The sequence below is a fragment of the Crocodylus porosus genome, unplaced genomic scaffold, assembly GCF_001723895.1.
Source record: "Crocodylus porosus isolate Cpor-Errol unplaced genomic scaffold, CroPor_comp1, whole genome shotgun sequence".
Taxonomy (NCBI): domain Eukaryota; kingdom Metazoa; phylum Chordata; order Crocodylia; family Crocodylidae; genus Crocodylus; species Crocodylus porosus.
This window is the reverse complement of record NW_017728909.1, coordinates 24,471,468-24,493,472: the sequence shown is the minus strand read 5'-3', so window position 1 is coordinate 24,493,472 and position 22,005 is coordinate 24,471,468. Positions and strand designations below refer to the sequence as shown.

Genomic DNA, 22,005 nt, shown 5'->3' with positions numbered 1-22,005 from the left:
GCAGGCGAGCTAAAACTGTTATCTGTGGAATGCAAGGGCACTGCTCGGAGAGAGAAAGGAGGAGGGAAAGGGGAGAAAGAGGGGGGCCAGCTGATGGAAAATCATTGACAGTGAAACTGACTGGGGTATAAAGATCCTGCTGTTGCAGGGTTAGGTGTGCAGGATTTGAGACAATACAGTCTGCCTGTGCCTTTTACTTGAGCTCAAATAAACTCTGTCTGCTTCTTCCCCCAGTGTGTTTATCTGGCGCGACACACACCGGGCAACGAACCCAATTGTTGCCTCCCTCGGCCACCTTGTGCCGGCAACACTCTGCTGGGAAGAAGGGAGCAAAACCTATCTTAATGTTCTGCTGGTTTTATATTCTGTGCTGGCACCTGCATAGTTCTTGTTACTCTGTGTTGTTCTGACTTGCCTCTTTGTAGAACTGGGTTCTTGGCTTCTGGGGGGGCATGCTGTTCAGTGTAATGGTGTTGCTAGTAAAGTCAGGCAGTTTTTGGAGAATGTGTGTGGAAACCACAGTCAAGAGAACCTGGCATCTTGTTCCACTGGCTTTGAATGTGTTAGTTGTTAAAGGAACTAATACTTCAACTAAAGGAGCAGGCATTCAAAATAAGTTTAGTGTGTTTTGTCAACATGCAGTCTGTGAATACATCTCTACCTAGGAAACAAGGTGGATATGGCACATATTATTGAGGTCACACTGGAGGATAAATCATGTCAGAAGGTGAAAGACTCCGTCTCTTTGAGGTTTTTGATGTATCAAAATAGAGAACTACCATCTTTCAATTCAGCCAGGAATGTGAAGTCTAATTTGGCCATAATGGAAGGGCTTTGGGCTTTTTGGCCTTATTCAAGATGGGATTGAGTTCTAAGATCTCTGGATATACAATATCGTGGTTACAAAGCCAGCTGCACTTCTTTGTGCTCCTTCCTCCCTCCTTTCTAGTCTCAATGCACCCGTCACATGTCAGGGCTAGTTTAAGGCCTCCTGTTGGATAAGAGATCAAACTAAATCATCACTGCAGTCACTTCTGGTTTTTCCATCTGTGAATCTGTATTTACTACTCCTGGATTGGACCATGGCCTGCAGCCCCTTGTGTATCAACCTACTGTACTTGGCACTTTGGGACCTGTGATCAGTGGCTAATATGGGTGATCAGACAGCTTCTCACAATGAAATGCTTTTTAATGTTAACAGGAGTAAAATGAATTCATAAAACAGTAAAAGATCTATGTACATGTATATCTGTAACAGGTTGCCCTCCCCAACAGCATTTTTTTTGTTTGTTTTGCTACCTTGGCCTGAGGGGCGCCCTTGAAGTTCCTTAATGCTGCCCATAGCCCACTTTTACTTTCCTGCCACGTCTTGATGAAAATATTATACAGATGTTCTTACAAGCAGGAGACTGCCTATTGTATTTCTATGTTGAGGTTCTCAGCCACCACAGGCCTTGCTCCCTGTCTCTCTAGCTAGGCCTACCAGTCTAAACCTACCAGGTAGGGTTAGATGCCAAGACTCTAGCTCCTTAATCTTGGGGCTCATGGCCCTCCTTTTGCCTCCAATATAGAGCCCAGGCTCTCTGGCCTAGAGCCCTGTCCACTGGTTCCCCCAGCCAGAGAGTTGCAAGTTTAAGGCTAGGCAGTGGCCCCAAACCCCCACTAGCCCAACCCAAAAGTATGCAACTAGTGCACCAGGCCTCCTTGGTGTCTTATGACTGCACCCAAGGAGCCAGTGAGGTCTCCTCCTCCCCTGCAGCCTTGTCCACAATACCACCAGTGTATCAATCAACATATGTCAGTCAGTGGCTTCTAACCACTAAAAAATAGAAATTAGGATCAGGGCTAGGGTTCCCCATTGCAATATCTTACCATACTACTCTGCCTAATACTGAGTTAGACAGATCTTGTTTCTTCAGACTCCCCAGTGGAGTAAGTCTCTGTGTCTCTTTGCAAGCAGCTCCCTGATTAAATGCCTCCCTCCCCTTGTCAGAAGATATATTTTTAACCTTTCTGTGTCATGTTCATCTTCTGGCTCCCAGCCTGGCAAAACAAGTGCCTGAACTTTGAATGGAGCCTGGAAACAGAATCTTCCTATTTATTTGGCATTTTCTAATGACCTCTGCCACCTCAGTCTTCACTTGACATTTGCATGTGCAGAGCTTATGTGTTGTCTACTAGCTAGCTTCCTAATAGTCCTGCTAGAGAACTGGTCCAACATAAGCATACAGTAAATATTCTAGGCATACAGTAACCACCCCCAAAACTGGGTCACCTACTGCATTCATAAACTACTTAATTTTTTCAGCCCCACATCTCTTACTTACAATACCCAATTTTGTTCTGTCACTTCCCTTTAGACAACCTACCTTTGTAATTTCTGGAGTTGATCGACCAAGTTAGAATAACAAAAATATGAACTGGCATAAACCCATTCATATTCTTTCTTCACAGGGAGATCAGATCACCATATTCTCTATTTCAACTCTCTTCCCAGGGCCAGATCTTATTCCAGCTACTGGGTGCCTAATTGGGAGCCTATTCCACCCTGCCTGAGTCCCTGAAAAACCTGTAATGCAAAAAGTAGGTGAGGCATCTTCCTCCTTGCTTTGATTTTTAATTTAGTTCTAAGGCTAAAATGACTGCATATTACAAAAATAGATATAATAATGGATTTTCAGGGACTCAAACTCAATAGGATCACACTTAGATGACTGTAATGATAAAAGTTATAATTTAAGTAACTCCCTAATTTAACGGAAGTTGGCAACTGGGAGATAGATAGTTGTTAGTCAATTAGAATCAGAATGGAGTCACATGACCTTCCCAGCCACTGTTATGAGCTGCAGGGGCCCAGCTAAAAAAAATAAAAATAATAATACTTTGCTGCTCACTCATCTGCCACACCTTTGATAGGAGAAATGAATAAGCAAAGAATGATCTTCAGACATTAAACTTAGTCTATATTAGCTGGATGATTGTTTCCCCCCCGTAAGCAGGGGCCTTCCCAGGGCCCATCTACCAATGGCCCTGCCTATCTGTTTCTGGGCCAGCCACCTGCCTTCTCTCCCACCAGGCCTTTATGTTAAATGATTAATTGTTGTTAATTAAGTGGGAGGCTGCCCATTTCCTTGCCCTGATGCCAGGGGGCGCTATCTGTGGCTCTGTACCTTCCCTGCACCGCAGCCCATGCCTCAGAGATGGCATCCAGCTGTTACGCTCACCGGCCCCACACTGGGCCCCAGACTTCACTAATCAGGACCCCTCCAAGATCCCTCCATTCAGGGAGCCTACCCCACCTTCATTCAGGCTAATTAGCTCCCTGAAACTATTTTCCCCTCTTGGGTGTGGTCCCCCCAGGACCTTTGGCCATACAGGCCTGGCCTCACTTCCAAGGCCAGTCAGAAACCCCAGGCCCTCCTAGTTCTGAGCACCCCTCGCAGTGGGCCCCTGGCCCTTTTGATCATCCTGGTCCTGGCCCCAGCACTGACCAATCGAGGGCACTTTCTCAGTCAGTCTGAGTTTCTAGCCCCACTCTCTCTCTGGGGTGTGCCTTCTGGCTCTATTAGCAGGTGACCCACCTGGTTGTGGGGGCTAGGGATTAAGGCGCCCCAAACCACCTTTCACCAGGTTCTAATTGGCCTGGCATTTCCTGGGGGCTCTCACACCACTGAGCAGGCCACCCATTCCTGGCAGGGTGCAGTTTTAAGTCATGCCCAGGATCAGGAGCCTCCTGACCATCCCCTACAGCTCCTGCCCTTACCTCCAGAGTGTTCCATGAAGCTTTGCAACCAGGTGATGTTGCTGCGCCTCCAGCCAGCTGCAAAATGCCCTATTTGTATGGGCAGCCAGAGCTCTAAAATGTCCGCTGCAATTAAGCACCTGCTGGCTGCTTGGCTGCAGGTGTTAAAGTGGTAGGCACAAACAGTGCCCTGCCAAACCCCCCCGCCCTGCTTATTTTGCAACCAACAACCAAACATAAACAGCATATGCAAACAGCCTTAAACCATGAGTCAGTCAAGTCCATTAACAGTCTGTCCATTATGTCTGTTAAGTGGCATCCCAGTATTTTCACAGCTGATCCGTTGTCTCTCTCTCCACGATTAAAAAAGAAAACGATACAACAAAAATAAAAAAAATTCCCAGTCCTCAAATGCTCCACTGGCAAATGAACAAGGGTTTTACTCTCTTAAAGTCTGACTATGGTGAGTACCTGAGAGTAGTGTGAATCTGCTCCACTCTTGGGCACTGCTCTGAAGATCCCCATGCCTCTGCAAAAGCTACTTCAATCAACTTTCTTGGTTGCTGCTCTGCAATCCCCTTCCAGGGGTTGTTTACTGAGCGTCTTTTCCTTTATGGCGCCCTCTTCATTTCCAGTAAGTGAATTCTAATTCGGTCCTTGCAGGTGGAGTCCTCCCGACACTGGGCAACACCAGGTGATGTCATCTTCTGTGGACAGTGTCCCATCTCCTCTGTGAGATTTGTTTTTGGAAGTAACAGGGCATTCATTAATCTCCCTTTTACATTATGTAACTTCACAAATGATATTTTCTACAACACTGTCAAGATCCACAAAAGTACGTGTTTATGGATTACAGGATAGGAAAATGTTTAACTCAAGATTGCTATGTAGCTTTCAAATTAAATAGCTTCTTTCTCTGGACAACATGGTGAATGCAAAAAGTCAGCAAAAGTCCGGTCTTCTTGATAGTCCCTTTCTGTAGAAGCTGCCCCGAGGAGGGCAAGGACTGAAGGAGCTAACGTGGTTTTATTTTGACTGCTCTCAGTTCCTGCAGAGAGGAAGCCTGCAATGACAAGGTCCAAACAATTGTTTTTGCCCTATGGCTGAGCAGCCATGGTGAGGATGGTGGTGAGAGAGCCAGTTCTCAGGCACCATTCAGATGGTAACCATTTAAGCAGCTCTTCTGTGATCTTTCCCCACTCAAGGGAGGTGATGCTTGTTCTTCCTGCACCTGGAATTCTACTGAGTGGTTTTGACTGGTTGATAGGGCAAGTCTTGCTCAACTACCTCACAGTTACTGGTCAGTCTTCTCTGTTCATGCAGTTATGCTAGATAGTCAGCCAGCTTCTGCAAAGCTATTGTGCCTTCTTGGGTGACCCTCCACCCCCTCCTGGCCTGAAATGGCAGGTCTATTTTCTATTCAGAGACCCTCAAGATATTTATGCCCTTGACAGGTTGCCCAGCCTCAAGGCAAGGCACAGAGCCCTTTCTGTGAGAGAGGTTGGCAAAAGGGTATAAAACCATCCCTCAGAGTGGTACTGTTGACAAGCAAATTGCTTCCTGTTGACTATTAAGAGCTCTTTTTTGTTTCTTTAGACATGGTGACTGACCATGATGTGATCTGTAGCTGCCTCAGTAAACATTTACCTCTGGACAGTTGATCTCAAAAATGAGCAGGGACGACATGCCAAAATGAGAAGTTACAAACTGCGGCCTTCTACCACAGAAGTAAAGTAGAGGGAGTTCATTTCTGCAATTGTAGGGAAAAAATGTACTACTCAGAGCACCGCATGTCCCTTTTCAGGTACTGAGGTTTGATAGTTTAATTGTCCCAGTGCCCTGCCTCAGCACATGGGAAACCTGGCATTAGTAAAGGTACCAAAATCTGTGAGGTACTGAGGGAATGGGAGAGTGGGAGGAAGGTCAGAAAGGATGGGTGGCATGTCAGAACTGGGACCAAGAACATGGTGAGCATTTGTACACAACAATAATGAACACAAATGAGCATTGAGGGCTTTATTTGCATGCATAAGGCTGTGGGCTTTGTTACAGTCAATGGGAAGGTCATAGGGAAGGGTGATTGCATAGGGAACAGTCAAGCCCCTACACAGGATGTTGTCCATAGCCAGTACTTTGTGCCTATAGCTGGTTAAGGCCAGGCCTCTTTGCAGGGCATCATACAGACACAAGCTCCCTGCACTGCTCCTCCCCAGCCTCTTCTATGAGCTATCACACAGTAGATAGTTTAGGAGGTAGAACTGCTGGATGTTGTGTGAGATTTGAACAAATCCCACAACCTTGGGGATGGCACTCTACACCCTGCCACCTATGGATGAGAAGTCAGGATGAGAAACGAGAATAGGAGTTGGGGTGGAGGTCAGATATCTGGATACCAGATATTACTGTCATTGATGCTACCTGCATGTGTTTCTTGCACTCTAATGGCTTTAAAAAGTGTGTTGCTTGTATTAATTCAGAACTCTGCTAAATTCGGATGTGTTGCTGATAGGTTTGTTGCAGACAATGTCTTCTATCCACAGGGGGAGATATGCTGTGCCATCACGGTAAAAAGCTGCATGCTGTTGGAAAAAGAATTAACTCTGTTTACCTGGGATCTGCTTTGTTTTTCACTGCTTTGAGCTTTTCAGGGTAGCTATTCCAGTACAGAGTGAGCTCATAGTTTCATAGTAGTTAGGGGTCAGAAGGGACCTGAATAGATCATCTAGTCTAACCCCCCACCACTGGCTGGAGCACATGCTCGGATCACGTGACCCTAGATAGGCGTTCATCCAAACTCTTTTTGAATTTACCCAAGGTAGGAGTGAGGACCACTTCCCTAGGAAGTTGGTTCCAGATCCTAGCTACCCTAAAAGTGAAATAGTGCCTCCTAATCTCTAACCTGAACCTATTCTCCAGCAGCTTCTGGCCATTGTTCCTCATCACCCCAGGTGCTGCTGGGGGGAATAGAACCCTTTCTTTTTGCTGCTGATCTCCCCTAACGAGTTTGTAGGCAGCCACCAAATCCCTCCTCAGTCTCTGCTTGCTGAGGCTGAACAGGTTCAGGTCCCTCAACCTCTCCTCATAGGGCCTGCCCTGTTGCCCTCCAACCAAGGGCAACTCAAAAGTAATTGTTTTGTGTTGGTGTTATGTTATATCAGGTGTGGACAATTATTTCAGCTGGAGGGCCACTTATTGACTTTTGGTGAGCTGTCAAGGGCCGCAAGGGTAGCCCCATCCCCTGGTCACCAGCTTGGGACCAGAAGTCCCACCCCTAACCACTGACTTTTGCCACTGGAAGTCTCCCCCATTCCCCACTCCCCTTGTCCCTGGAAGTACTCCTTTTGGGAGGAGGATTTGCCATTTTGGAACCAGAAAACAACAAATCATATTGTCCTGGGACGTGAAGTATGGAGGGATACTTACCGGCGGCTTGGGATGCAGCATGCAAGAGGTGGAAGGCAGAACCTGCGTGGCTTGTCAGCCTCCTGTTTATCCAGCTTTGGCCGGCCGGTGATGTCAGTGCTGAATGCCAGCCAGCACAGTTTAAAAATGGCAGCGCACGCTGCGGGGCTGGTGGGAAGTGAGGCACGCAGCCACAGATAACCCCGCAGCAGAGGCGATCTGATGTACGAGACCAGAGGAGCAAGAACGGCTGAGACAGAAGCAGGAAGGAAGAGGAGGATCATCTTGGTGATGCTGCAGATGGGGTAACGGAGGGACATCAAGAACGCCTCGTAAGGACAATGGGGAAAACACCTGAAGAAGTCCGCCCCGGGAGAGAAGGACTGTGGGGAACCCAGGAGGGGTTGCAGCTGGAGCAAGCATTGTCACTGGACTAGGAGGTGCCTTAGAGTAGACAGGGAACCTGATTGCCTAAAGGGATGAGGCAGCCAGAGTCCCATTGAAGCACGGGGAAGGGAGAAGGCTAGTTAAAGGGACAGTGCACCTGCTTTTGTGTTGGAGCTTCTTTCTCTCTTATTTCTTCCCTGAGCTCCAGGAGTATCTGAGGGTACCAGGCCCACGTGTAAATTGGATAGCGTCCAGGCCTGAGTAGGATCTGGTCAAGGGTCCCAGGAGTGAGACATTGACCATCCTGACACCGCTCCAGGATGTGTGAGGCCGGGGTGTAGGGATGGTGGAGCCTTGTGAGTAACCGCCAGGAGGAACCTCAGGTCTACGAGCATGCCCGATGAATGGCCCCGGACACTGAGGTCCAGCAAGTCGTGGCAGGAGAGCACGGGGTCAAGGATTTGGGTGGAAGTCACCAGCTCAGACAGAGGTGTGAGCCCATGAGGCATGTAACGTCAGTCACCTGAGCAAGAGCAGCACAAGAGCGACTGGTTGAGGCTTGGTGGCTACACATATACTAAAAATCAAAGGCTACTATAACATTCATTTCAAAAAATATTTTTGTCCAGATACAATGGGCTCAAACAGAAGTCCCATTAGTGGGTAAACTCAGGACACGGGCAGCCTAAAGCGCTAAAGCAGTGGAGGGTTTAGTTCACTGGGGGAAGATGAGGGTAATTAGAGCTGCCGCTGCACCTAAAAGGTGGAACTAGAGAACCAGTACTTGCCCTTGGGGCACCGGAGAGAAGTAAAACAGCTGTGGGGAGCAGCAGAGCCATGGAAGGGAACTTGAGCCAGAGGAACAAAGAATTCGCACAGACCCGGTGAGATGGGGGGCACTTACCCAGAGGAGCATGGTTGGCTTGGGAGACTGGCAAGACACATGGGAGGCTGGGGAGCCCCATCCTAGGGAAGCCCCAGAGACAAGTAAACCCAGAGATCAGGACGGCAGGAGAAATGCTGCGATCAGGGGAGAGTTAGAGGAAGATGCCAATTAATGAAATGGCGGAACTGCTGCTTCTGCACTAACAAGGCAATTAGCACGGTTATCAGAAACCATAACCAATGCTCAATAAAGATTAGAACCTGGGTGATTAATTTCTGGGTGGTCTGTTCTGCCTCACCCCTCTCAGGGATTAACATTTAACCCTTTTCTCCTATCTCAAAAGATGTGGCAGATGAGCCCTGAGGGGAAATAGAGCAGGAAGCATGCCTACACCAGATTTATGTGTTTGCATAGTGTATACAGAGGTGATTACATAATAGCTCAAAATAAAGCCTTACTGTTGTATACTGTGTGTGTGGGGGTGCATCTGTGTGTGTGTGGCGTTTTGAAGAGGTGTGGGTATGCCTAGGGTTTTGGGGGGGTTGTAAAGGCATGTGGGGGTGTCTGGGGACAGGTGTTGTGTTTGTGAGGGATCTGTGGGGAGTTGTGGGAGGGTTGGGTTGTGGGAGTGTGTACGGGTGGATTTGGGGTTTGTGGGGGTGGGGTGTAAGTGTGTGTGGGGTTTGTGGGAGGTCTGTGTGGGAGGGTGGGTCTGGGGTTTGTGGGGATGGGAGTGTGTGGGGGTGGGGTTTGTGGGTTGGTGTAGGCCTGCTCACCACCACCCTCTGCCATGGTGCACAGCTTCATCTGATGGTGTGCCCTCAAGACACTCCTGGCCCATGGCAGGCAGAGCCCCCCACTGGTGTGTGGCTCTGTCTGAGTCCCAGGAACTGCAAGTGGTGGCATGGAGCTGGCCTGGCCTTCAACTGAGACTGGGCTGGCTCCAAGCCAGCACATGTGGCTCCCAGCACTACAGGTGGGATCCACATGCCATCAGGTCAGGCTGGCTCTGTGCCTCCATATGGGGCTTCCAGCACTCAAGCAGGGAGCTGCATATGGAGGAATGGAGCTCGCCCAGCCTGACGGCGTGTGGACCAGAAGCCACAGGGAGTTGTGTGCCATTGAGCCATGCAGGCTCCATGCTACCATGTGTGGTTCCCTGTTAGAGTGCTGAAAGCGCCATGTGTAGGCTCGAAGCTGGCCCAGCCTGGTGGCGCATGGCTTCCACCTGCCATCCCAGAAGCTCCACATGCTGGCATGGAACCGGTCCCACTCAAAGGTACACACCGTGGGGGGTGCCACCCACCCTCACCCCCAACCTTCCTGCTCCTGCAGGCAGGACCTCTCCTCCCCACTCACCAGCTGTCCAGTCATATACCATCATGCTCAGTGTCTCCACATGGGGCTCCCAGCTTGAGTGGGAGCACAGAGCCTGCCTGGTCCAATGGTGCACAATCTCTGAAAGCCCACCTCCCACCTGCTTTCAGAGGGGGAGCTTGGGGTTGGTAATAATCATTTTTGGAGGAGCCCACGGGCTGGATAGAATGGCCCGGCAGGCTGGATCCGGCTCATGGGCTGTATTTTGCCTGCCCCTGTGTTTACATCCCACATCTGGATTTGACAGTCCAAGGGTCAAGAGTAAAGAAACGGTTTCTCCATTTTTTCTTATCTCCTCCAAAACTTTTTGTTGGTTGGAAGTGGCTATGGAGGCTGGAATACCCCTGACCCAAGGTACTGAGAAAAATTAGGAGGAACATGGAATTATGTATTTTAGATTTTACTCAGCAGATTGCAAATAACCATGCAAAAAGACTAAACCCAGATTAATTTAATGGTACAAAAATGTCTGTTGTATTAAACCACTGGAATAATGATGGTTAGGAACCAGGTGGACTTTATTAGAGGGAGTGGAAGGGAACACTGCTTCTTTCAAATTGTTGCCAAGAAACATGCTTGTTGCAGCTTTTGCTTCAAATGGCAGATGGGGGGCTGCAAAGCTTAAATCGTTTTGGTTTTATTTCTGCTCTCTTTGAGACATGGGTGCTGTGAATGGGCATTACTCATATTGGAAACATTTTTCTCCTTAATGCCACAGGAAGCTCCTGGAACACATTTTGGCAAGCCATGAAAGTACTAACAGCAGCTGAAAACATCAGTGCTCCTCAGCACTTGCTGAATCAAACTATCAAGTGCCAAGTTGGATTAATGGTTTTCTATGAGTCATTCCTATGTTGTCCAAGTTTTCAAGCTTAACCACCAAGAAGATTCCCCAGGAAAAAAGAAACCTTTTAGGTTATAACAGCTTCCAAAATCTGTAACTGTACTTAAAAAGAATAGCTGGAATCTCTTGCCCTACTATGAAGTCTTTTCCCTCCATCCCTACCCCATGAAATAACCAGAATATTTGTATTTGCAGCTTAACAAAATGGATATTCTTAAGGATACAGGCTATTGCTTCTCTGTGACAAAGCTGTTTGTGGGACATTTCAGATAGGCACAGGAGATGAGCAAGGCCCCAGATGTTCAATGGCTCTGAGACCATCTTGCCTCATAAGTATGCTTCAAAATCCAAGACTGCATTTAGATACAATAAAGTTCCCAGCCCTTATTAAAACAAATGAACAGATGTCATTCTGTCTGCTGCTATTAGGTTATCAGATACAATAGCTCTGAGAAACAGTAGCCTAATTTTCCCTGTCCACAAGGTTTCTTACCTGCAGCCCCAATATTGCTTCACCTCCAGGAAAGCAACCAGGACCTCTACAGTTATGGTCACTGTTTTACAAGGAAGCATTCTGATGATGGCTAAGAGAGGCTAGCAGAGAGATAGGAAGAGAAGGAGACACTGTCTATATGGCTGCTGTAAAGACTCTAGGGCTGCATTCAGATGAATACAGCTGTGCGGTATGTGGTGCTGCAGACAGACACGTCTACAGCACCACATACCACACATTCAGCTGTTCTCCATGCTGCAAGGGAGCAGCACAGTGGGTTTTTCCTGACCACTGCACATGTAAATTCAGGAGATATGCAGGGGTCAAAAAAATCCATGCAAAAAAACCAAATATGGAGGGGTGCATGCAGGGGCAGCATGCATCACTTAAAATTGGATCCTGGCTGGCCAGAGCCATGCTCCAGCTGCTAGCCAGTGTCTGAATGGCAGGATCCCCTCTGCTGCAGCCCCAGTAGGCCCCTAGGACCCCAGGTAAGGCTGCTTGGGCCAGCCCAGTGCTGGCCCCAGCCTCCCCTACCTCACCCAGAGTACCCTGTGACATGCCAGAGGGTGCATGACATGGGTATTTCCCAGGGACAACTAGTGGTGGCACAAAGTGTCCTGCTGCTAGTTGTCCTTGGGGAACCAAACATCCATGCTCATGCGGATATGGTCACGGGATTGGATGTTGCAGGGAGCCTTATATTCCAACTCTTGAGTGATATTGTAAAATACTGTGTTTTCTCACATACAAAACATGTAAGAATATAATGTGCACCCTGTTTATGAAAGGCAGAATGAAGAAAAAACAATCTTTCCTTGTGGTAAGTAACAGAGTAGCACCAGCCAGGGACCAGAGCCTGCTCAGTGTTCCCTGTAGGGACAGAAGTTACACATAAACCAGTTTAAGTGATCAGAAACCAGTTCAAACCTGTAACAGAACAGAAGTTCAGTGCACATAAACCACTTGCAAAATGGCTGAAATTGGTTTAAATTATATCTGGATGGATTTAGGTTAAATCAGTTTATTGAACTTCTGTCCCAGATCCCCTCCAGATTCAAGGTAATTCAGTTTCCTAGTTTCCCAAGATGCTTTTCACCACCTCCACAAGCTCCCCCTTCACAGAGTAGGCAGGCTGGCCTTGATCCAAGCTGTCTGCTTCAGCTAAGAAGGGAGGTGTGCTTTAGCACCCCTTACCCCTCCAACTTCTGGCCTGGGCATGTGGCTGCATTTCTAGAATCAAAAGCAAATGTCTGTTCTTTTGTTTATCTGTTCAATCTACACAGTTTAGAGAAACCTGTATAGATTGAATCAATTCAGCCTTGGGCTTTTGGACTATCTGCACTTAGCCTGTGAGTCTTGTATATATTTTACTTGGACTTTTGCCAGTAATTGGCAGAAACTGTTCTTACCATGTTGATTGCATATAATGCACCAGCATCTGGTTGGGGGTGGGGGAAAGTGTGTGCTGTATGCACAAACATGCAGTAACCTGTATCCCTTACTCTTTGTATTCTTCCTCTGATATATTGCAGCTCATGTGCTGCAGGACTCGGGGAGCCCAGTGATAGCCTCTGGGGGTTATAGTGACATCAACCCCATCACACTGGGACTCCAGTAGAGCTCCCTACAGTATGACTGCTGGGGGCTTGCCTTCTTTAGCTCATGATGAACACTGTCCAATCATCTCCATGGGTCGGGGCAGGAGTCAGGGCAGCGGGCAGGCTAAATTGCTCCCTGCTGGTCCTGAATGGGCCTGGCAGTCAGCAACCTAATTACTTCCCAGTTGTATGCATGAGCATGGCTGCCTGCTTCTTAGCAGCAGCCCTTTCAGTTCACGGTAGACTACTTAACAGGACAGGTGCCTCTCTGTTAGCTTTGGGCTCTTGGCCCCTTGTTTTTATTTACCTGGTTGCTGTCTGCTGGTTCCTAGTTTTGCAGTTCTTTGTTCCTGCCAGCTGGCCCTTTTGCCCACGTTCAACCCTGGATCCCTTTGCTCTGGACTTGCTGGTTCCTGCCTTAGCTTGGCAATTGCCCACATCCTGGTCCCCTGCAGTGGCAGGTGCCTGCTCTGGACCCCAGAGTTCATGACTCTGATCTAGATTCCAGCTTCTGTTTCTGACTCCCTGGCTTGTGGCTCTGTTGCAGTGACTGCCTCTGTCTTGGTGCCTTGCAGAACTTTACCTCTTAACCCAGCTGCTCCTGACTCTTGACTGTAGCCTGGACCAGGGGACAACCTGGTCAGGGTTTGGGGGATAGAAACAGCATAACCCTGAGGCTGTGAAGAGTGGCTGGCTTTTCCTAGTTAAAGGGCTGTGCTAGGGACCCATGCAAGTGTTTAAGTTAACCCCATGTCCATCTAAAGTTGGTTCTTGTCTGATGAGAACTGACTTTAGATAGGGCATGCCATTTTGGGGTGACCTGAAGCCAGTGAACACTTGCACATTGCGGAATTTAGATCTTCTTAAGCTTGGTTAGGATGATTTAAATGTAACGCTTGTACATACTCTTAGGCAATATATTTGGTCCTCTTCTACTGCTCCCAGTCCTGAACTGCTTTCTGCTTTTCCCAAGTTCTAAAAATCTTGGGGAAAAGAGGAAAAAAGAAGGCATCCTGAGCTGGAATGGAATGATAAACAGGGAGTAATATTTTTAACATGCTTAATTGCATGTCTCCATGTCAAATGAATCCCTTCCAGCCCATTTAAACTTCTCTTCTTTCATATTGTCTGCAGGGGTTTGAACATTATTCCTGCTTGAACTCATTGCAACAATTGGCTCTGGAGCTACAGCTGTGCTTCCTCAGTCACTACTGTCTGAGCCTTAAGCCTGTCTTCATGGGAGCCACAGAAACTTTGGCTAAGCAGAAACATTTGAAAAGCCCTAGGTGGAAGCTATCTAAGTTATGTGGTTTTCTGTATGTGTTACAGGTTAGACCAGTAGCGAATGGAGCGCACATTTGCCCTTTGGTTGGGAGGGCGAGGGGCATGCAGGCTGCCTGCACTGGCTGAGGCCAGCGGGTAGGGCTGCTCCTGCATGCCTCCTAGAATGTCCTGTCAGATCCTGGGTTGCTGGAGACCGCTGGGTGCGGCCAAGCACCTGGGCAACCCCGAGTGGCTGCTGGGCACAGGTGAGCATGCCCCCAATCCCCTGTTACGTCATTTTACAACCACAGGCATCTGTCAGCTTCAGGCAGGGGGTGGGGAATGGGAGGCATCTGTTTTCCTGTGCATGAGCCCTGACATCTGGGCACCCGTGTCCCAGGGCCTGGCCCTGCACCCCATCACAAAGCACCCCACAATATACACACAGCCCTGACATGGAGCCCAGGAGAATCCCCTATGCTTGGGCACAGCCCCATGGAGCCCAACTGGGCTGCCAGGCAGCTTTTTTGTGACTCAATCTTAAAGGCAAGATGCAGTCATTACAAAAGTAGTAGATGCATTAATGGTTTTTCAGGACTTCAGCAGGATGGAATACAATTGCCCATAGGTGCCCGAGTTCAGTTAGATGCCTAACAGGTAGAATAGAGTCTGGCCCTTAGTGTAAATGCAGTAGTATCAATAAAACTGTAGTTACACCATAATACTATAGTAGTACTGTACAATGCAGAGCTTGCTTGTATAGTTGCAGCCACCTGAGTAGCACTTTCCTGATATAGCATATACTTTTCTTATACTGGGAAATGCTCCTTGTAGCTTTAATAACTGTACTGGAGCCCTGGGAGATTGACTACCTATATATTTATAAAATAATGCATACAATGTTTGCAGGACACTCTTGCAATTGTGGAGTCCTACCAGTGGGCAGTTTCGAAAATTGAAATGAATATCGTATCGGTATATGTATGTCATATTTTGGTTCTCTTCTCTCAGCATGAAATAAGCTCCACAGTAATTTTACGTTTACTTGGCATCCAAGAGGTAAAATTTGGTTTGGCAGTTGCATTTAGCAAAACATTGGAAACTTGAGGGGAAAAAATATCGTCTGACAAGAAAGGTCAACCTAAATGCTAAGAACTGGGGTGCTGTGAATCTTAGTTTTTCAAAACTGCTTTCCCAGTCTCCTTCCACCATTGGCCACCTGACAGAAATTTAACTTTTTTTTCCTTTTCTTAGTGGATGAAAAGCAGTCAGAAATAGCTGCTGAGTTAAAATCATGTGCAAAAGCTCCTTTTGTGCTTTAGTTTCCTAATTGCTCTTGGAAGATTTTTCAGATTGAGCTGATGCAGTTGGTGTATGAATTTCCTGGCAAATGAGGAAGGTGACTGCATCCAGAAGACATTTCAGAGTGTGAATTCACAGCCTTTCCATGTCTAATCAAGGAATGTAAACCATTAGCCACATGTTCTCCATTTCCATCACATTTTTTCACACTTAAAGAAAAACATGCCAAAGAAAAGGTGTTACATTCTTTAATGCCCCCAAATAGGAACCACAGGAGTCCGTTAAATGTGGTGGCTGTTTCCAGCATGCAAATCAATTTTCCTTGTGGTGGTGAAGTGGTGAATAATGCCTGGCTTGTTTAAGGAGGCATGACTGATTTTGGATGAAGGATCCTGTCACTTTGGCATTTTTCATTTTATTTATTGCACACAACCGTATAAAACTTGGTCCTGATCTAAGTGCCAGGCGTAATAGTGGAAATAGCTGAAAGGACCACATAACTACTGGTGGAGTAAAGGGGCTTCTCCTGAAAGGCATTTTCTGGACTCCTGTGAAATTATTTTGAATAACATGGCAGTCAAGGATTTCATCAGCTGGCATCTGCTGGCTTTATTTTTTCTTCCATTTTGCCTGTGTCAAGATGAATACGTGGAGGTGAGCAGAGGATCTTATAAACCAGTGGCCAAAGTATTGCAAAGTCATCACCAGACTGGCCATAAAGGTTCCAGAAGCAGGGAAATATTGAGACAGCGGAGTCAACTTGTAGAGTGGACGATTGATGATAATAGCACTTCTACAGACCAAAAAGCCCAGAGACCAGAGGTAGATGATGTAGAGCAGACTACCTCAGACAGAGTCCAGGTACTCTGAATTAATCTTCTAAAGATAACTTTAAAAGTTAATGAAAATTTTTTAAGATATATATTTAAGAAAATAGGATTATTAAAGATGCTTATTGGTCTGTATGCTGGTGGGTTGCTATACAGAATCTCTTAATTAGGTGGTAGAACGAACCATGGTGTGGGGAAGTGATAACAACACAGCCAGCATCCCATTGCTCTACTGAAACCTTGATCCTGTTCAACCAGGTATTGTAATACACAGTTTCTCAATGCATGTGCCATTTATTTTCTAGCAAAATAAGGCTTTATGATCAACTTATTATATCCTTTGAAGAAAGAGGAAAATTATGGGCTCTGTAAACAGATGTTATGTATAAGGGCACTGTTCTGTTGGCAGGGAAAATACAGTTTACTTTAAATTTATGTGTAAGAAAATATATCCTTTTAAGCTTAGGAAGGTAATTTTAATGCAATACTGAATATTTTAAATCATTATTCTTTGCAGTGTTTGTTTTTTCTTTTAACTCATGGCAGTTTTATTGGGTTTGAGATCTAAATATGTTTAATGATATATCAAATTGCTGCCCCTTTAATTTTATTTTTTGTAAAAAGAGCTAAATGAATGCTGTATAAATGTCTGCAGAGTCTACTTTTTATACTGGGAAGTTTTTATAATAGATGTTATATAGTGTTTAACTATTCTAGGCATTAGTTTCCCACAAAGGAAATTTGCCATCATTTGGTCATCCATAAAATAGGACAATTCACAGGTTTTTATTTGTTGTTTTTTTATAGGAGTGAAAGTTGTAGAGGATAGCATGAAACTTGAGTAATAAATAGGAAGTTCTATTGCAGGCTGAAGTTTTTATGGAGTTTATTTTACACTCAGTAGCAAAATGCAGTATTATTCTCAGTTGCTACTAAATGCAAATTATTTGATCATTACATTTTAGCTGACAGAATTGTATCCTTTTTCAACTTAACCATGGCAGCTTGTATTCTAAAAGCAGAAAGAGGCTGATGTGGGTTGAATGGCTGATTCACAGCTGTTTCATGAGAAGCAGAGATGAGCTTAGGTAATGCTGAGGAACTTAAGGAGTACATTCAAGTATGGCAAAATATAGGTTTAAATACTATAACTACACTGCACTGTATACAAGCTTTTTGACACAATCAGGAAATATATTTAACATTATTTAATATTAATTAAATTGTATGTGCTATAAAGAAACAGTATAACTAGTAGGCATATATAATAATGAACCCATTTGTGTATGTTCCCATGAACTACCATGCAAGTATTTGTCTTAAACCTTACGCTGCTAGCAATTAAAATGATTTTCCACATACCTGAGTGGTGAAGGTGCTAGACATGAATTCTTAGGGGTCTGAAGCCCACTTCTGTAGCCCTGCTTTTGGGGGTTGGAACAGATGGCTCTTGAGGTCACTTCTGACCCTGTAATTCTAATTTCACACCATCAGCAATGGGGCAATCAAATGTTGTCATAGATTGTACCCTAGAAACACTTCCTACAGGATGGCAAGTGAGTTGTGTGCTGGGCATTGTGAGCATCTGTTTATCTTAGCATTCCATATTATTTGGTTGAAAATTACCCACCTGCTAGAGAAATGCAAATATTATCAGGCTCAACTCAGAGAATAGCTGCAAGTACTTGGTGTAAAAACATATGGCCATCTAGTGAGTGAAAAAGGAAAAATGTGTAGGTTACTAATGCTTCAAAATCCTCTGTAACAATTTTCATAGTGTTTTCTAAGTGCATATTAACACTGGGATGGCAGTAGAACAGTCTCTTGATAAGTGCTTTTACTAAGGCATTTTAGTAAAAAACAACAACAACAACAAGGATTTAAATGCTGAGCACATAGGGAGCAGAGGAAAAATTTTCTGCCTTTGAATGCCTTCAGATTCTCCTGCCTCCCCTCCCCACCTGGTGAATCACTGTTTCTCATTCTGCTGTTCCTCAGCATGCTGCTACTGCTGCCATCTCAGACTTTAGGGCTAGGGACAGGCATTCAAAAAGCCTGAGCCTGAATTGATTCAATCTTTGCAGGTTAGTTTAACTTGGCTAGGCTGAACCGGTTTATAACTGGACAGACATTCTCTCTGGACTGAGGAAATGCAGGCACATGTCTGCAGTAGCTCAGGCCAGAAGCCGAAAGGGGGAGATGCTAGAGCAGCCCTCTCTTCCCTTTTATAGTGCTAAGCTAAGGAGGGCCGTAGCTAGGTCCCAGCAGGATGCTCTGATTAGGGAGGTCTGCCTGCACCATCCCAGGCTTTTTCTTGCTGGCTGCTCAAGTGTGAGGGGGGAAGTGTTGCTGGACCCCAGCCCCCAGCTAACACTCTGAGGCAAGGGAGGGTGTGCAATGCATGCATCTGTTGGTGATATGGAGCTTTTAAATCTCCCTCCTTGCTTCTTTATACTGTCTGTAGCAAACTGACAGGCAAGTAAACCAGCAGGGGGCTGATAACAGTGTTTATCACCCCATCCGCAAAACAATAGTCTCTCTCCATTAGTTCAAACTCTTCTTAAACAGCTGTGGAGCAGAGAGCCTTGCCCAGCCCAAAGAGCATGCTGGGGGTGTCTGGTTTATCTTAAACCAGCAAGGGGTGTGGGACAGACATTGCATAAACTGGCTTGACTCAAGCCAGTTAAGTCTGATACTACATTCAACCAGATTTATCTCAGACAGGTTTCAGCCATTTTCAAACTGGCTTATGTGCACTGAAAGTCTGTTCTGTTACAGTTTTAAACGAGTTTCTGATTACTTAAAATGGTTTATGTGTAATATCTGTCCCTAGCCTAGAGGGTACTTCAAGCAATGGAGGCACAAAAAAAAGTAGTATTATTGCTCCCATTTCTCCTCAGTGACTGCAGACCTGCTAATCTAGGAGATTTCAGGGTAGGTCCTCAAACATATTTTAGTAGCGTGCATTGAAAGCCCCCTTAGAGTTTTTTATTCTATTTATTCTGCTCTCTCTCACATGGCATGCTAGTGAAGGACTATACAATTTGAATGGTGGGGGGAAGGTAGGCACTACATTTTAATTTAGTTTTGGTTATATGATTTAATACAAATTGCCTGTAAGTAATAGGACTTCTAGTCCCAGATGCAGAGTACCATTGAAATAAATGGGGACATGTGTATAATTATTCATGTTATTTTTACACATACAGTACTGAATTGCTTTTTGGGTGAGAAAGTGTGACTCTAACCAATAAGAATACAGTTGAATTTATGGTATTTGCATATTATTCCAGTGTCTGAGAGAGAATCTCCCTTGCAGAGAGAAACAACTCATGAGTCACTTAACACGAGATGCAACAGTAGCCAGGATGCAATAGGGAGAGTCCAGCATGAGCGGGCTAGTAGAACAGATGGATTATATTTGAAGAGTCTGTTTATTTTGGGGGAACAAATGTAGCTATAAGATGTTCCAAGGGATTTGTCATCACCATCCCTGGTAAGCAGAGCTGCCAGGAGCTGATCTAATTTATGGTGAACACCTTCTTTCCACAAGAGCTGACTGTGAGCTGCTTGGTATTAATTGCATCCTGCAGGCTTGGATCTGCATGTAGGATGCCCACCAAAGGATGTGGAAGTAACTAAAGCCCCAGGCAGGGATGGAGGATGCTTGCCGGCAGCAGTGTGCTACACATGGTTTTTGAATGACTCATGGCTTTGGAATTGTTTTCGCTGATTTGACTTGGGACATGACAAATTTCTATATATATAAAAAAAAGTCTCAGCCTTGAATGGCATGGTGTAGTTAGAGGGTGAAAGCCTGTCCCTTGCACCATGGACAGGTCAACCCCTGCGAGAGTTTACAAATGCTTCCAAATGCGAGGATCTCAGCTACACAATATATGGTGATGGGGTATTGCTTTTGGGCTTTTCCCCTAGCTTGCTCCTTCAAACTTTTGGCTAGGGGAAAGCGAGACTATGTGGTATCTGAACACCAAGACCTTCAGCCTGGACTTAGGATGCCTGCCATTGATTTGGGAGTAGCTGAAGCCTCAGACTGATGAGCCCAGGAAGTAGGATATGTACCGGTGGTAGTGCCACACAGACTTGAATGACTGAGCTCTGCTCAGTCAAAATTTGAAACTTAATTCAGAACTGATTTCACCCTGGAAACAAAATTTAAAAACAAATGCCAGCTGAGAATACTTGCAGCTGGCAATGCAAGGGAATGCCCTGACCCTAAAATGCAGCCCATCTCTAAGATTTCATAGATTTCATAGACATCAGGGCTGGAAGGGACCTCGGGAGATCATCGGGTCCAGCCCCCTGCCCAAAGGGCAGGAAGTCAGCTGGGGTCATAGGATCCCAGCAAGATAAGCATCCAATTTACTCTTGAGATATGCAAGTCAGTGACGGTGCTGAAAGAATTCTCTGCTGGGCCTTTTCTCTTTTCCATTTTCTCTGAAACTCTTACCACTAGAAAAATAACTCTGCCCCTGTTGCCTAGCTGGGCAGTGCAGGTGGTGCTTTTAAAATCTGTGGAGCCAGAAAATGTGCTGGGAGAGCTCTCCTTGCTGTAGCTCCTGCTGTCCTGTCTGTGGAGGGAGCAGCAGAGCAAGCCCCCTGCCTTCTCCTCAGGTCAGGGACCCTGGTCTGGGGAGCAGGTATGTGGCTTTGCCCCATTGCTCCAGTCCTCTCCCAAGCTGATCTGGGAGAGAGGGCATCAGCAAGGCAACACTCCCAGCCCATGTGTTGTGTCTTTCTGCACCAGCAGATTTAGTAACTGTCAAATTAAGGTAATGCAAACATATACAGTTTAGAGCAAGTTATAGAGCAAATATCCTCAGTGCTCCCTCTCACCCTAATTTCCCACCCATCCCAGGAAAAGTGTGAGAGGCTTTTCACAGCCTACAGAATTGTATTTGTGTTTAGGAAAAAAATTGCACAAACTCTTCAAGCAACAAGTTTGTAGGGACTTTGACAAGTGAGTTGGAAATGAAACTTTCCCAGTTTAGGGAAAATAGCTTTGCATTATCCATTTTACATATTTAAGTCTGAAATCCTCAGATTTGTACTTTAAAATGCATTAAAATGTATTATTCATCTGCATGGAGCTCTGTGTTGCTTGAGACCTCTCTTGAATATTCATTGTACTTGGGACACTGAATGTGACCAGATTTTTCACTCTGAAATCAAAGGATTTGTAAGGATAAAAAGCCAACATGAAGTCAAGAAGTGTAAGGATAAAGTAAGAATTGCCAGAATTCAGGTTGTCTTAGACCTTTCAAAGGACAGAAAAATAAATAGCAAAATGTTCTTCAGTCATGCAAATTTAAAAAAAAAGTTGGGAAAGCAGGGAGGATGGGGTAGAGATTAAGGATAATCAAGGTGTGTCTTCCAAAATAAAAAAATACTTCAGCTTTCCCATAAAGGCAAAGTTGGCAATAGGGGCAAAGACAAGATGCCTAACTGGAACAGGGTGACCATCCATTCCTTACTGGGCGGGACAGTCCTGAAATGTGAACATCAAGTCCCAGTCCCAGGCTCAATGACTCCAGGACAGCATTTGGCCCAGATTCCCCTGGACACTGTCAACTGTCAACCGTCATCCCAGTATCATGTGCAGGGATTCAGGTTTTCTGTTTGCCACGAGACAACAGGAAACCATGTGTTTCCCCTTGCAAGCTGGAAGAGTTCCAGCCTGCAAGGGCTGCTTGGGGCTGGGAGAAGCAGGACACGGGGGGTGCCATGTGTACGTGTGTGCATGCTCACATGCACATGGCCGGGAATACAGCCCCATGCAGTGGTGGAGAGCAGCTCCCCCAGCTGCCTGCAGGTGAGTCTGTGGGGGAAGGGGTATAGGCAACACGGGAGGGAGGTG

At 45.9% G+C, this 22,005-nt stretch overlaps 1 protein-coding gene across 1 annotated transcript in view; it reads left to right on the top strand.

Annotated features, from left to right (window-relative positions):
• The first annotated feature begins 14,597 nt into the window (after positions 1–14,597).
• C1QTNF3 (C1q and tumor necrosis factor related protein 3) overlaps positions 14,598–22,005 on the top strand; it is a 30,785-nt gene continuing 23,377 nt past the window's right edge. Inside the window, exon 1 of the mRNA XM_019531931.1 lies at positions 14,598–16,158. Coding sequence (XP_019387476.1) covers positions 15,868–16,158 — 291 coding nt within the window. The 5' untranslated portion in view covers positions 14,598–15,867. The remainder of the gene's footprint in view (positions 16,159–22,005) is intronic.